This window comes from Ctenocephalides felis, unplaced genomic scaffold, assembly GCF_003426905.1.
Source record: "Ctenocephalides felis isolate EL2017-DRISC unplaced genomic scaffold, ASM342690v1 CF-g0.4_SCAFFOLD_01886, whole genome shotgun sequence".
NCBI classification, from domain to species: domain Eukaryota; kingdom Metazoa; phylum Arthropoda; class Insecta; order Siphonaptera; family Pulicidae; genus Ctenocephalides; species Ctenocephalides felis.
The window spans coordinates 54,838,675-54,850,072 of NW_020538040.1; the positions used below are offsets into that span (position 1 = coordinate 54,838,675).

Consider the following 11,398-nt stretch of genomic DNA (forward strand, 5'->3'; position numbering starts at 1 on the left):
ACACTCATTATTACGCAAATTAGTGAAGAATTATGAGAATTAGAAACCATATTTATATCACGCTTAAAAAACGGATATGAATGATTTAAAAACGACCAAATAATTTAAAATGTATTAGTGTAATAACCCTATGAAAACGAATTATAACTGATTATAACTTATAATGAAAAGCCTCAAATATATTTAACACAAAAATTCCCAAGAAGAGTTTGCATGTTTGAAGCAAATAGAAATTAATTTGTTTGTCAAATTTATGACAAAATGTTCTATAACGTGCTAGTCTAGAATCTAGACAACTTTCTGTTCCGAAAAATTTGAATAGATCTAGACTCTAGATAAAAAAATAAAATAAAATAAAGTTTCTGCCTATTGCAATATTTTGATTATAATCACTATTACTAATCAACTAATTTAATTCTCGTGAAAGAGCCGATGCAAACGGTTTCATAACAAAGTCAAAAATTTATTTTATAGGCGGTGGAAATTAATCTTTCAACCTTCTGCACAGAATATTTTTGTTTAAAAAAAGATAAATACGTTAAAGATATAAAATGAATAACATATGTACTTGTGTGCAGAAGAACAGTGGTAACTAGCCACACTTGCTCAACAATCGATAAGAACGCAAGATTTGATTTTCACTTTATATCAACAATTTGAAGTCAAAAATTTATATTTGGAGTAATTTGATTTTCATATTATTATTATATTACAAAAAATATTAGAATCTAATTCAAGTTTATGAAAACCCGAACAATAATCAAAAGCATATATTTTATTATGTTTCAAGCAGTTAAAAAAATATACTTATTTTGTGGACTGAATATGAAAGTATATATTTTCTTAATTTATGAAACTTTTGATAAAGAACTAGAGAAGTATTCAAACAAATATTAAAAATAAGTTTATGTCAAGATAATAATACGAGAAATCGGAAATATCTAATAAATAACTATGCTAAATTTTTAGTTCCCTGGTAATTTAAAATAATAAAAATAATTATTAATGTGATAATATTAAAAACAAATTAAATTGTCATTTGTTTAAGATAATAGTACAAACCCTTATTCTGGAAGCCCAATGGAGTGCATTAAAGAAAAAATTGTCAGATTAAAAAAAAATGAGTCGAAAGTTTAAATTAAATAAATCCATTAATATTAATAGTAATACTTTTTTATTATATGCATGTTTAATAACATAATGTATTGCATTTTGGATTCACTAAATATATAATAGACGATTAATATACAAAATATAACAACAATATAATATGGCATCCGATCAAGGCATGCTTTTGTATACTACAGTATATAATAGACAAAAATTAAAATCTAACATTTTACTAGATGTTAAAAATAGCTTAATAAATAAAGATAGCGTGATATTATTGATATTAACAAAATTAATATTTTGGTTAAAATGACTGATTTATATATAAGTTAATATTCACTACATTATACCATAAAAATTAATAAAACATATATTTTATGCAGTTTATTCAATTTCTTCAACCAAATCTTTAATTTACTACGAATTTCGTAAGTTCAAAATATATCACATTTTTTTAATTTAATGTCCATAAACTAACGATTGTACGTATGTTGGCAAAATCATTTGCTCAAAACTATTATAATATGGGCAAAGTGTCAAATGATAAATATTAGTAAATTATATATATATATATATATATATATATATATATATATATATATAAATTATATAAAATCCTCAGGCAAAAATTATAAATGCATATTAAAAAAAAAAATTGCAGAATTTAAATAAAGTAAAACGTATAAAAATCTTTAATAAAATGCAAGTTTAAACCAAAAATTGCATTGAAATTATTTGCATTATTTACTTTATATAAGCAATTTGAGGACATGGTCAAACAGTCAATTATCAAAACAAAATACACAGCTACAAGTCCTTTAGGACACATGCAGATAATTTTATATGAAACGATCTTTGTTAGTATATTTTATTTAAGTATATATATGAAATACTAGCTATAAATAAAATATCACACAAACAAAACTCATGTAAACTTTTAATTTCACCAAATAATATTAAATAATCATTCTGCACCCTCCCAAAATATAGTAAGAAATAAATAAATATATGACACATAACTGACTCAATGTCAGGATTTCAAGAAATGGTTACAGCATTGTTATTAGTAATATACACACTACAAAAAAATAAATCAAATGCAAATCAAGTTAGAGAATAATGAGTGATAAAGTTAACAAATGTACATAAAATATATTCCTAATGCTGTAACCTCAACTTGAATAAACAAAAACAAACATTGAAACACACAAATCAATGAAATAATAATGCATAATTGATTGCTCAATTGGAAACATCAATTCTTGATTTTAAAAAATATAATTTGTCTATATTTCTGTCTTTTGCTTTAGTGTCAAATGAAACAAATCAGCAAGTGATTTATAATTGTATTATAGGATTGCCTAAATGCTTTTTGACACAAAATCTTTTCTATCGATTGGTCGATCTGTTCATTTCTTCAATGGAAGAAACAATATTTTTAAATAATTAGTACATACAAAAATTATGTAAGTAGAATTTTAGCAAAGCTAAAAAGTAAAGTAGATTTTTTTAAGATTAAAGATCCTAATTTATTGCAATCACAGATTAATATATTATTGTTTGGCACTAAATTAATCTCGTTGTTCAAGAGATTTCATTGTTAGCATTATCTTCAGTTCTATAAATATAAGACTGAGTTCATTAAAACTCTACTATTTTTACCAAAGCACGCACCATGGTTTTATATATGGTTTGTGCCTCACTTATTAGAAGGTGACCTTATGTCCCGGGACAGTGCTGAACTACCACTTTGTGGAAGTTATAAAAAGAAACATTTTGACTGCCTGGTACAAGTGTTAATTTTTTACTAAGTTCTAATTTTTCTAATTTCCTTAAATAGTATTTGTTATTTTCAACCATATTCTAGGTATAGAGCAAAAAGCTCTCATGCCGTCCCATCCCGTTTCAGACTAGCGCAACTAAAAGTTGCGACATAAAAAAAAAGTATGATCACCTTATTATTAGGCACTTAAATCATTTTTTGATTTAAAGAAAACTAAAATGATTAGTACTTTGCTATTTGAAATCATGAATTAGTATATGGCTTTTATAAAAAAAAAAAATGAGCATATAGCTAGTCTGGTCGTTATAGTAAAAGCGCCAGTGAACTATTTGACTAACCAGAGCCAGTACACCCGGGCGTTATTACACATTTGATGACGTTTAAAAACTGCATATTATGAAGAACATGAATTTTTCAACTTTTCAAACGGCAATATATCAGAAACGGTGATTCTAACGAAAAAAAATAATAACAATTTAATAGAGAATTTTATAATAAATAAACCTATCTCACATAATTTTTTAAAATTTCTTACGGTTTCGGCGGAAAATGGGGAATACTAGATTTTTGCACCTTTGACCTTGAATAAAAAAAAATCGCAGATGTCGGATCGATGGGGACTTTTGACATTTCATTTGTAATAGCCTATTTAACATCTGTACCAAATTTCAGCTCTATGCGAATTGTTCCTAACTGAAATCTTAATTTGACTGGGGTAAATAGTACCCCGCATAACCCGGCATAGAAATTCGTTCGGTCGGGAAGCAGTGCGTAATGCGGGGTACTATTAGCGTTACGCGCGGGTGTACTGGCTCTGGTTTGTTCAATTTTTCAATGTGTTCCACAAATTTGATTTGAACAATATTTGCAGTACTAAAAGAAAAACAGGCTTTCGAATAACGCTAATAAGAAAGTAATCAAACGAAATGTACTACCCGAAAACATTGATTAAAAAATTATTTCATCCTTTTTAGCTAATAATAAATGATTATTTAGCATCAATTAATCTACATTATGTGGTCTAAGCCAATGTGAGTAGAATCAAGTAATTTCTTTTTCGATATCTTTTATGGTTACGCCAAAAATTGAGTTTGAAAAAGGAGCCACTTTGGCATATTTTCAATGATATCTCGGCCCTAAGGTGAGATACAAAGTTGAAGTTTGGTATATCGGATGTTTTCATGAAGACCTTCAAAATGGCATATAAATTATTTAAATACAAGAGTGGAGTCGATTATGTATGGCAATGCACCCATACCCTTGTGCAACTGTCAGAATGTTCTAGCTATTTACACATACTTTCTGAACAATTAAAAGAATACACCCTCAAAATTTAAGCCATTTGGGAGCAGGTTATGAGAATTTTTTTTTTTGGCATTTTCAAAAATTGAAGAGATGATGACGCAACCGCGGAATGACTGCCAGGCTGGTAGTTTCTTAATGGACCGATAATAAAATATCATATTAAAAATTTCTAGCTTTGTGAAAACAGATTAGTCAAATAATTCACTTATACTATTAAAGTTTTGAGCGCCTATCACTCTAGATAGATTTTATTATCACCGATCATTAGAGTAGGTAATATTCTGATGATGGATTCATGCATCCAGAACAGTACATATGATATAAATTTAATATTGCGCCACCAATTGAACAATCAAGTAAGCGCTCAAACAAATTAATGACTCACATCATCGCCATTCGTGCTGCGTCCTCGCTCCCGACTACCAAATCGTCCGTGCAGATAAAACCGTCGATCCAACTCCGAGTTCGTTCCGCTGATGCCAGTGGCGTTTGTTCAGAGTTGGCAGTCGTCATCATTGTGCTGCTGATTTCCGGCTGACAGAGCCATCTTCGAAAGTGTGGAGAGAGAACGGCGAGGAAAACCGCTCCCGCCGCCACTGCCGCCCCCGCCGCCAGACTCCGAGAATATCTTGCGAAAACTAACAAAAAAAAAGATCAACTGAGATAGAAATTTTCAACAAATAACACTTAAACTAAGAACAGAAGAGCTGAATTTTGAATAAAGTGGAAAATGCTTCGTTAGATCAAAACTAATTATGTACTTTACACATGCAGTAGTTTTTTTGTATTGTGTTCAGAAGTGCAATAATTTCTTCTTCATAGCATACAGCATTCCCAAAACTCACCACTATTTTTACTCATGCCATATTTATATATTTTAACTTTATTCAATTTAATTTCAAGATTAATCTAATTGGAATATGATGCATATAAAGAGTGGCATCACAAAATTTTCGAGTTGTGTCACTTATCTTTTGGGAGCCCGATAAGCTCAAAAATAATGCAGAGAGATTTCAAACCACCTTCGTATATATTCGAGCATTATTAGTACAATATAATATGATAATTATATATAATAATTAAAAATAAAAATAAAATGTATTTATATAAGTTGAAAACATTTGATTAATGTCAGTATATATACTTACAACTTCCTAATACCAGTTTCTGATGATTTCTTCCAGGGGGCATCATCTGGTTCATATGGCAATGGGCCTTGGACTGGCGCATCTTCTTCCTGTGCCAAACTGAACATAATAAATTTACCTCTTAGAATTATAAATTTGGAAAAATTGCTGTCATAAACTGTCCAGAAATTAAAAAATATTCATTCACATTTTTAATGTTAATGCATTAGTATTCATCATAAATTCAAGATTAATGACAACATATTTACATTTTTAATTAACAATTGTATTTTAGCTTGCATAAAAACATTTTTTTAATTACCAAGTTTCTAAATTGTTTTTATTTTGGCAAAGACTAACAATATTAAACATTTAAAAAAATTAAAGTTCATTTTACCATATAAATTTCGAATGGATCGATAAAAATCTATAATTATTTATTACCTGTCACTTAATTCATTAGGTTTAGGCCGAAAAACTTCTAGTTCTTCTTCAAGCTCTGATACTTTGGTTTTCAATTCATTACGCTCATGAAGAATTTCTTTCAGTTCAGCTGTAGTAAAGCGTGGTCTCAATGGATCATTCTCATCCTGTTGTCAGATGATATAAAATGAAGATGATGAAATTTTTATAATAAATTTAATTTACAATCGCTCAAAGAATAATATTATATTATATATTAAACTTAACTAAAAATTTCTAAGAAAAAATAAGAACTTTATGAATTAAAGATATACAGGTAATACTATATAAATTTACATGTTTGTGTGACATGTAATAATTGCCCTAAGAAATGCAAATTAAGCAAAAGTATTAAATAGATATACAAATATTGTACCTGAAATTTAGTCAAATCTTCATTTTCTTTCTGAGCTAATCCAAGGCCCTTTCTCAATGTACCAATTTCTCTGTTCTGATCTAATAATCGAGCTAAAAAGTCAGCTCGTTCTTCACAAAGGGCACCAACTTGTGCTTGCAACAATCTTTGCCTGCGTCTGGATTCTTTAGCAGCACTATTCATTCGATCTACTTGAGATGTTAGCTAATAAAAAAACAAATTTCTGAATGTAAGTGGAATGTTCAATTAATATATTTCTCTAATTAACCAAAATATAATTTTAGAAAAACTAAATATTTTAGAAGAACTATTTATACCACTACTATATGTAAAAATAAGAACTTGGCGGAGTTCAATTCCTTTGGTAAATCATTTTCAACTTAATGCAATGCAATATAATAATTTTTATATAATATTTTACTGAGGTTGAACTATATTTTATAAATCCCTACACAATATCTAATTTTAGAGATGCAAGTTAACTATAATAATTATAAAACATAAAAAATGATTTAATACAAAATATAATTTAACTATAAATCAAAATTTAATATTGTATTGTAAACATTCATAATTTTTAAATTATTATATAGCAAAATTATTGAATTACCTAATTTTATATACTTAAACAATAAGCATTATATTTTACACTAATCACTTCTTATCTTGTTGATAATGAATACAATACAATAAAATAGTGTAAATAGGACATTTATCAAGATAAATACTTTAATTGAAGTTTGTATTCATTATGATCAGTATAGAAATTTCAATAAATTTGAATTGTGAGCTTTTTATGCAAACTTATGTGATATGAATATTATTATAATCAAATACATAATTTAAAAAAAAATACATCAAACTTATTTTTTAAAAAAATTCACCAAAAATCCCTTCTTTGTTGTAATGCAATAAATTAAAAAAATTAAATATAGCATTTTTTATAGCATAAAATTTTTATATATAAGTAGAATAATTAACTCACATTTTCTATATCTGTTGCTTGTTTCTGTAGTTCGTTATCTTTCTTTCTTAATTCATCACGTTGTTTATCAACTAAATTTCTCAATCTTTGCAACATTTGCCCATCTGCCGAGGATGTTTCAGCTGTTTGTTCCTTTACTTCAGCACCAGCTAACAATATAACAAACGCTATTATTTATTAAAATCACAATTAAGAGATATTTAAATTGTTGTACAATTTATATGTAATAACAGATACAAATAACATTATAATTATGTTCTGTATTAAAAACTATATGTTCAGTCTTATTATTTTTTAGGAATCAACTTATGGCATGTTTTGCAGAGTAATTATATAAGAACATTAGCAAAAAAAATGTCTGCCATTCATTTTGCAGTCACTCACCCTTAGCTTGTGAAAGGCGTTTATTTTCCTCTTGTAAACGATTTACAACAGAAACGAGTTCTTGAGATTCCCCACGCCATTGTTCTTCTATAGCTTCCAGTTCCTGCAGAAGGCACTATATAAATATTTTGAAATATTCAAAACAAACTAATAAAAATAATAATAAAATATAATAATTAAAGTAAAAAAATAAAAAATAATAAATTATTTTATTTCATATTTATTTATAAAAATATATTTGAAGAGGGACTGTCATAAAATAATATCTGTTTTAAAATTATTTATATGTAACTTATGCAAGAAAGTATTCTAAATATTTAGCTAATGTACCAAAAGCATTTGCAATCAACTGAGTGAATAATTAATATTTATTGAATTATATAACAGCATTTTATAAAATGTAATGGTAATTACAAATACAGCACTAGTTTTGAGAACAAAACAATATTTGAATTTGTTTAACATTATGCTGTATTTATTAGGTTTAACTTGAAGTTGATAAAAAATCAAAAATAGAATTGAAACCAATTAATTTATACATAAAAAGTAATAATCCAATAACTAAAATGTATCAAAATAGAATACTTATTAACTAGCAAGTAAAAATAATTATGCGTGAATAGTGTTAAGTAATAATAAGCCAATTCTCACACTTTCTATTTCATGGGAAATGTTCCAAAGATCTACATGTGCAATAATGTGAAATACTACTGATACTCAATTATATGCATTTAAAAATTATAAGTAAAATTAAATATTTCACATAACTAAACAAAATACTTAATTCGACGTTAACAAGATTGTAATTCGAATAAAACATAAGTAAATAAGTTTACATAAAATAGTATTTAAATCAATCATAGCTCAATCTAAGTAAGTTAAATAAATTTTAGTTATTTCAAAATAAAATTTATTTGAAAAATTGAAAAGTTAAGAATTAAAGTAATTCTAAACATTTACTTCGATCATACATCAATAATAAATACCATAATATGAAACATGCATTAGTGTTTGCTTTCATAATAAATATTAATTTTAAGTGCCATTAATTTTAATCAGAGAAATAGTTGAGATTTTGTATTTAGTAAAACAAAAACAATGAGTATGTGATTAGAGAAGAGAATTTCTAAAGCATTTTTAAATATGTATATAGCATAAATTGTAAAAGATAATTGAATTGTAAGCATTTGAAAGCAACAAAAAAACATTTTTGATATTTAAATCTCGATGGTAATATGCTAAAGACGACAAAAATGTTTTTTTGAATCCAACAGCAATTTAGAATATTTTCAACACAAAAACATTCAAAGTTCATAGGTTACGAATATAATTAATGCCAGAGGTTGACATTTAAATGACAGTGCCATACTTAATTTGATATATTAGTTGAAGAATGATTTTAAATTTGTATTAAAAACCTGCATTTCTATTTAGAAACAGACCTTTTCAAACCGCTGCCTATACTCGGCTTTTTCCAGCTTTTCATTTTCCAGTTGGGAAATTTTGCACGTCAGTTCTTGAAGTGTGGTATTTTCACGTTCGTTTCGAGTGGCCAATGCTTCTAATAGCTCTAAAGTATTGATAACTTTCGGCATGAGACCAGTAACAGCGTCTGCACCATAATTGTCAATTATTTTTTCACATTCTTTTCCAATATCGGATGCTATGTCGTACACATCGACGACAGAAATTCCATCACAATAATCGGATTCGCTCATTTTGAAATTAGAATGCCTGTCGCGAATAGGGAACGGCATCAAGGTATCGTTTGTGGCAACTGATTTTATTTACTAAAACGAGCGACACAGCACAAACACGCAATTTACAATCCCCGAATCTGACGGCTCTGAGCTGACGGCGTTTCCCAATTCAAGCAATCATGACAGACTGGTATGATCGCAATTTTGACAGGTACTGTTGATTCAAAGTACTGCCGGTGTCATGACAACTTGCACCGCAACAATATGAAGTTAACTTCACTTGCCCTCATTTGTCAGTTTGTCACCGTTGCATTTCGTTAAGGTGACGCCTCCTAAAGGTACGTCCACACCTTATGAACGAACACATACGAACATATAGAAATAAAAGAAGAAAACAAACACGATCACGAACGAAGGCAAATCATTCCAAACAAACTTGAACAAACGCCTCAAAGCAGGGAGGGCTTGAATCTTCTTTGTTCGAGGATGTACCGTGCACAACATAAACTAATACAGAAATTTTGTCTAAATTTGAACATGAACGAACAATTTTTTTTGGTGTGCCGATAAGTTGAGGAACATTGCTCGCTATGTTCGTTTGTGTTCGTTAGTTGTTTCCTTATGGTGTCCACACTATGCTCGTTGCATTTCATTCTGGTATGTACATTCTTTCTGGTTCGTGTTCGTTCGTTAGGTGAGGCGCATTTTCACACATCGATTAATGAAATTATTAGAAGTCTATATTACTATTCTAATCCTGGTTAGAAGTAGAGTTGGGTAATTGCAGATTGAGTTATATCTGGTTATATTCGAAGATATAACTTCTCCTTCGGAGTGAATCCGGACGGACTTGTATCGGAGATTTTGTCATATCCGGCTTCTCTAAACTGATACTAAATCTGCTTAAAATTTTTTACTAATGCAAAGATTTGTATCAAAAGAAAAGACTGTTTTCTCGTCTCACAAGCAATTTTATGGTTTTCTAGGTATAAAATGATTCAAAATAATGCCAATTTGTATTAGCCATGAAATAAAAAATATAACAGCAAAAATACAGAACAATGAAATTGTGTTCCAGCGAGAACAGCTCAAATGCAAAATTTATTCAATAGTAATGGTTCATATTTATAACTACGATAATTCTTGTTCGTAAATGACCACTTTCAATGGTATACAAGCTTACATGCAATTATCATATTACTTTTGCATATTTCTAATGAACAAAAATGTTTGTAAACGATTTTCAGATACTTAAAATTAATAGATACATGAAGGACACACAATGGAACAACATGTTATCTGTTTCTGTTATAACGATGCATTTTCATCATGCAATTTAAAATATTTTTATTATGTTTTATTCCTGGTTTTATTAATTGATTTAAAATTATGTTTTGAAAATATTGTAAAATTTGATATTTTACATTTTTTAAGTTTCAAAGATAAATTTTGCTTTGAAAAATAGCATAAATTTGTGTCGTTGAAACAGTTCACATACAAAGCAGCTGATTTATTGAATCAAAGAATGATTATTTCATATGTGTTATTCCTCAACAGTTCATACTACAAAGATTAAAACAAAATCGGTAAATCTTTCTTAATTTTAGTTATGATTATGTATTGATATATTATATATTAAAAAATGTTTGATAAAATAATAACATTTAATCCATCATTGATTTCTAAAATGTAAACAGGAATATATATGTATATTTTTTAACTACAATTATTTTGAGGGTGTTGGTAATGATTGTATATTCCATGAGAAAGAAGGATTACAAAAGAAAGATAAATAATAATATTTATTGTAATAATAGTATATATTTTTTATACTTCATTTATTCCATTTTTCATATGTGCACATATAGAAATATATGCATATACACATAGTACATATAAAATTTAGAACATGAACATGTAATGCATATACATATACATGTATACATACATATTCACAATCACATTGGAAAAACATATGTACACAAAAGTCAACATACATATATTTTACATATCATACATGCATTTAAGATATCATATTCTTTGGTTAATCAACAATTTTTATATATGCATTTTCTTCCCTGCACAGGACTAAAATTTTCTAATGTATGGACAATTTATGTATGCATTAATGTATATATATATATATATATATATATATATATATAT

The 11,398-nt window shown here is 27.6% G+C and overlaps 1 protein-coding gene across 1 annotated transcript; it reads right to left on the reverse strand.

Moving 5' to 3' along the window:
- Window positions 1-4,691: 4,691 nt before the first annotated feature.
- Window positions 4,692-9,342, reverse strand: LOC113375108 (RILP-like protein homolog). Its single transcript, XM_026615058.1, has 7 exons — window positions 8,975-9,342; window positions 7,533-7,635; window positions 7,149-7,297; window positions 6,164-6,367; window positions 5,770-5,915; window positions 5,347-5,445; window positions 4,692-4,836 (listed from the first exon to the last, which is right to left on the reverse strand). Exons 1-7 carry the CDS (start codon window positions 9,287-9,289, stop codon window positions 4,692-4,694), a joined length of 1,161 nt encoding a protein of 386 aa, XP_026470843.1. The 5' UTR covers window positions 9,290-9,342.
- Window positions 9,343-11,398: the final 2,056 nt, after the last annotated feature.

Coding starts and splice junctions, on each gene's coding strand:
- LOC113375108 (XM_026615058.1), bottom strand. CDS start 9,289: ATGCCGTTCCCTATTCGCGACAGGCATTCTAATTTCAAAATGAGCGAA. Junction 5,916..6,163: donor AAGATTTGACTAAATTTCAG/GTACAATATTTG, acceptor ATCTGACAACAG/GATGAGAATGATCCATTGAG. Junction 5,446..5,769: donor CCTAATGAATTAAGTGACAG/GTAATAAATAAT, acceptor TATTATGTTCAG/TTTGGCACAGGAAGAAGATG.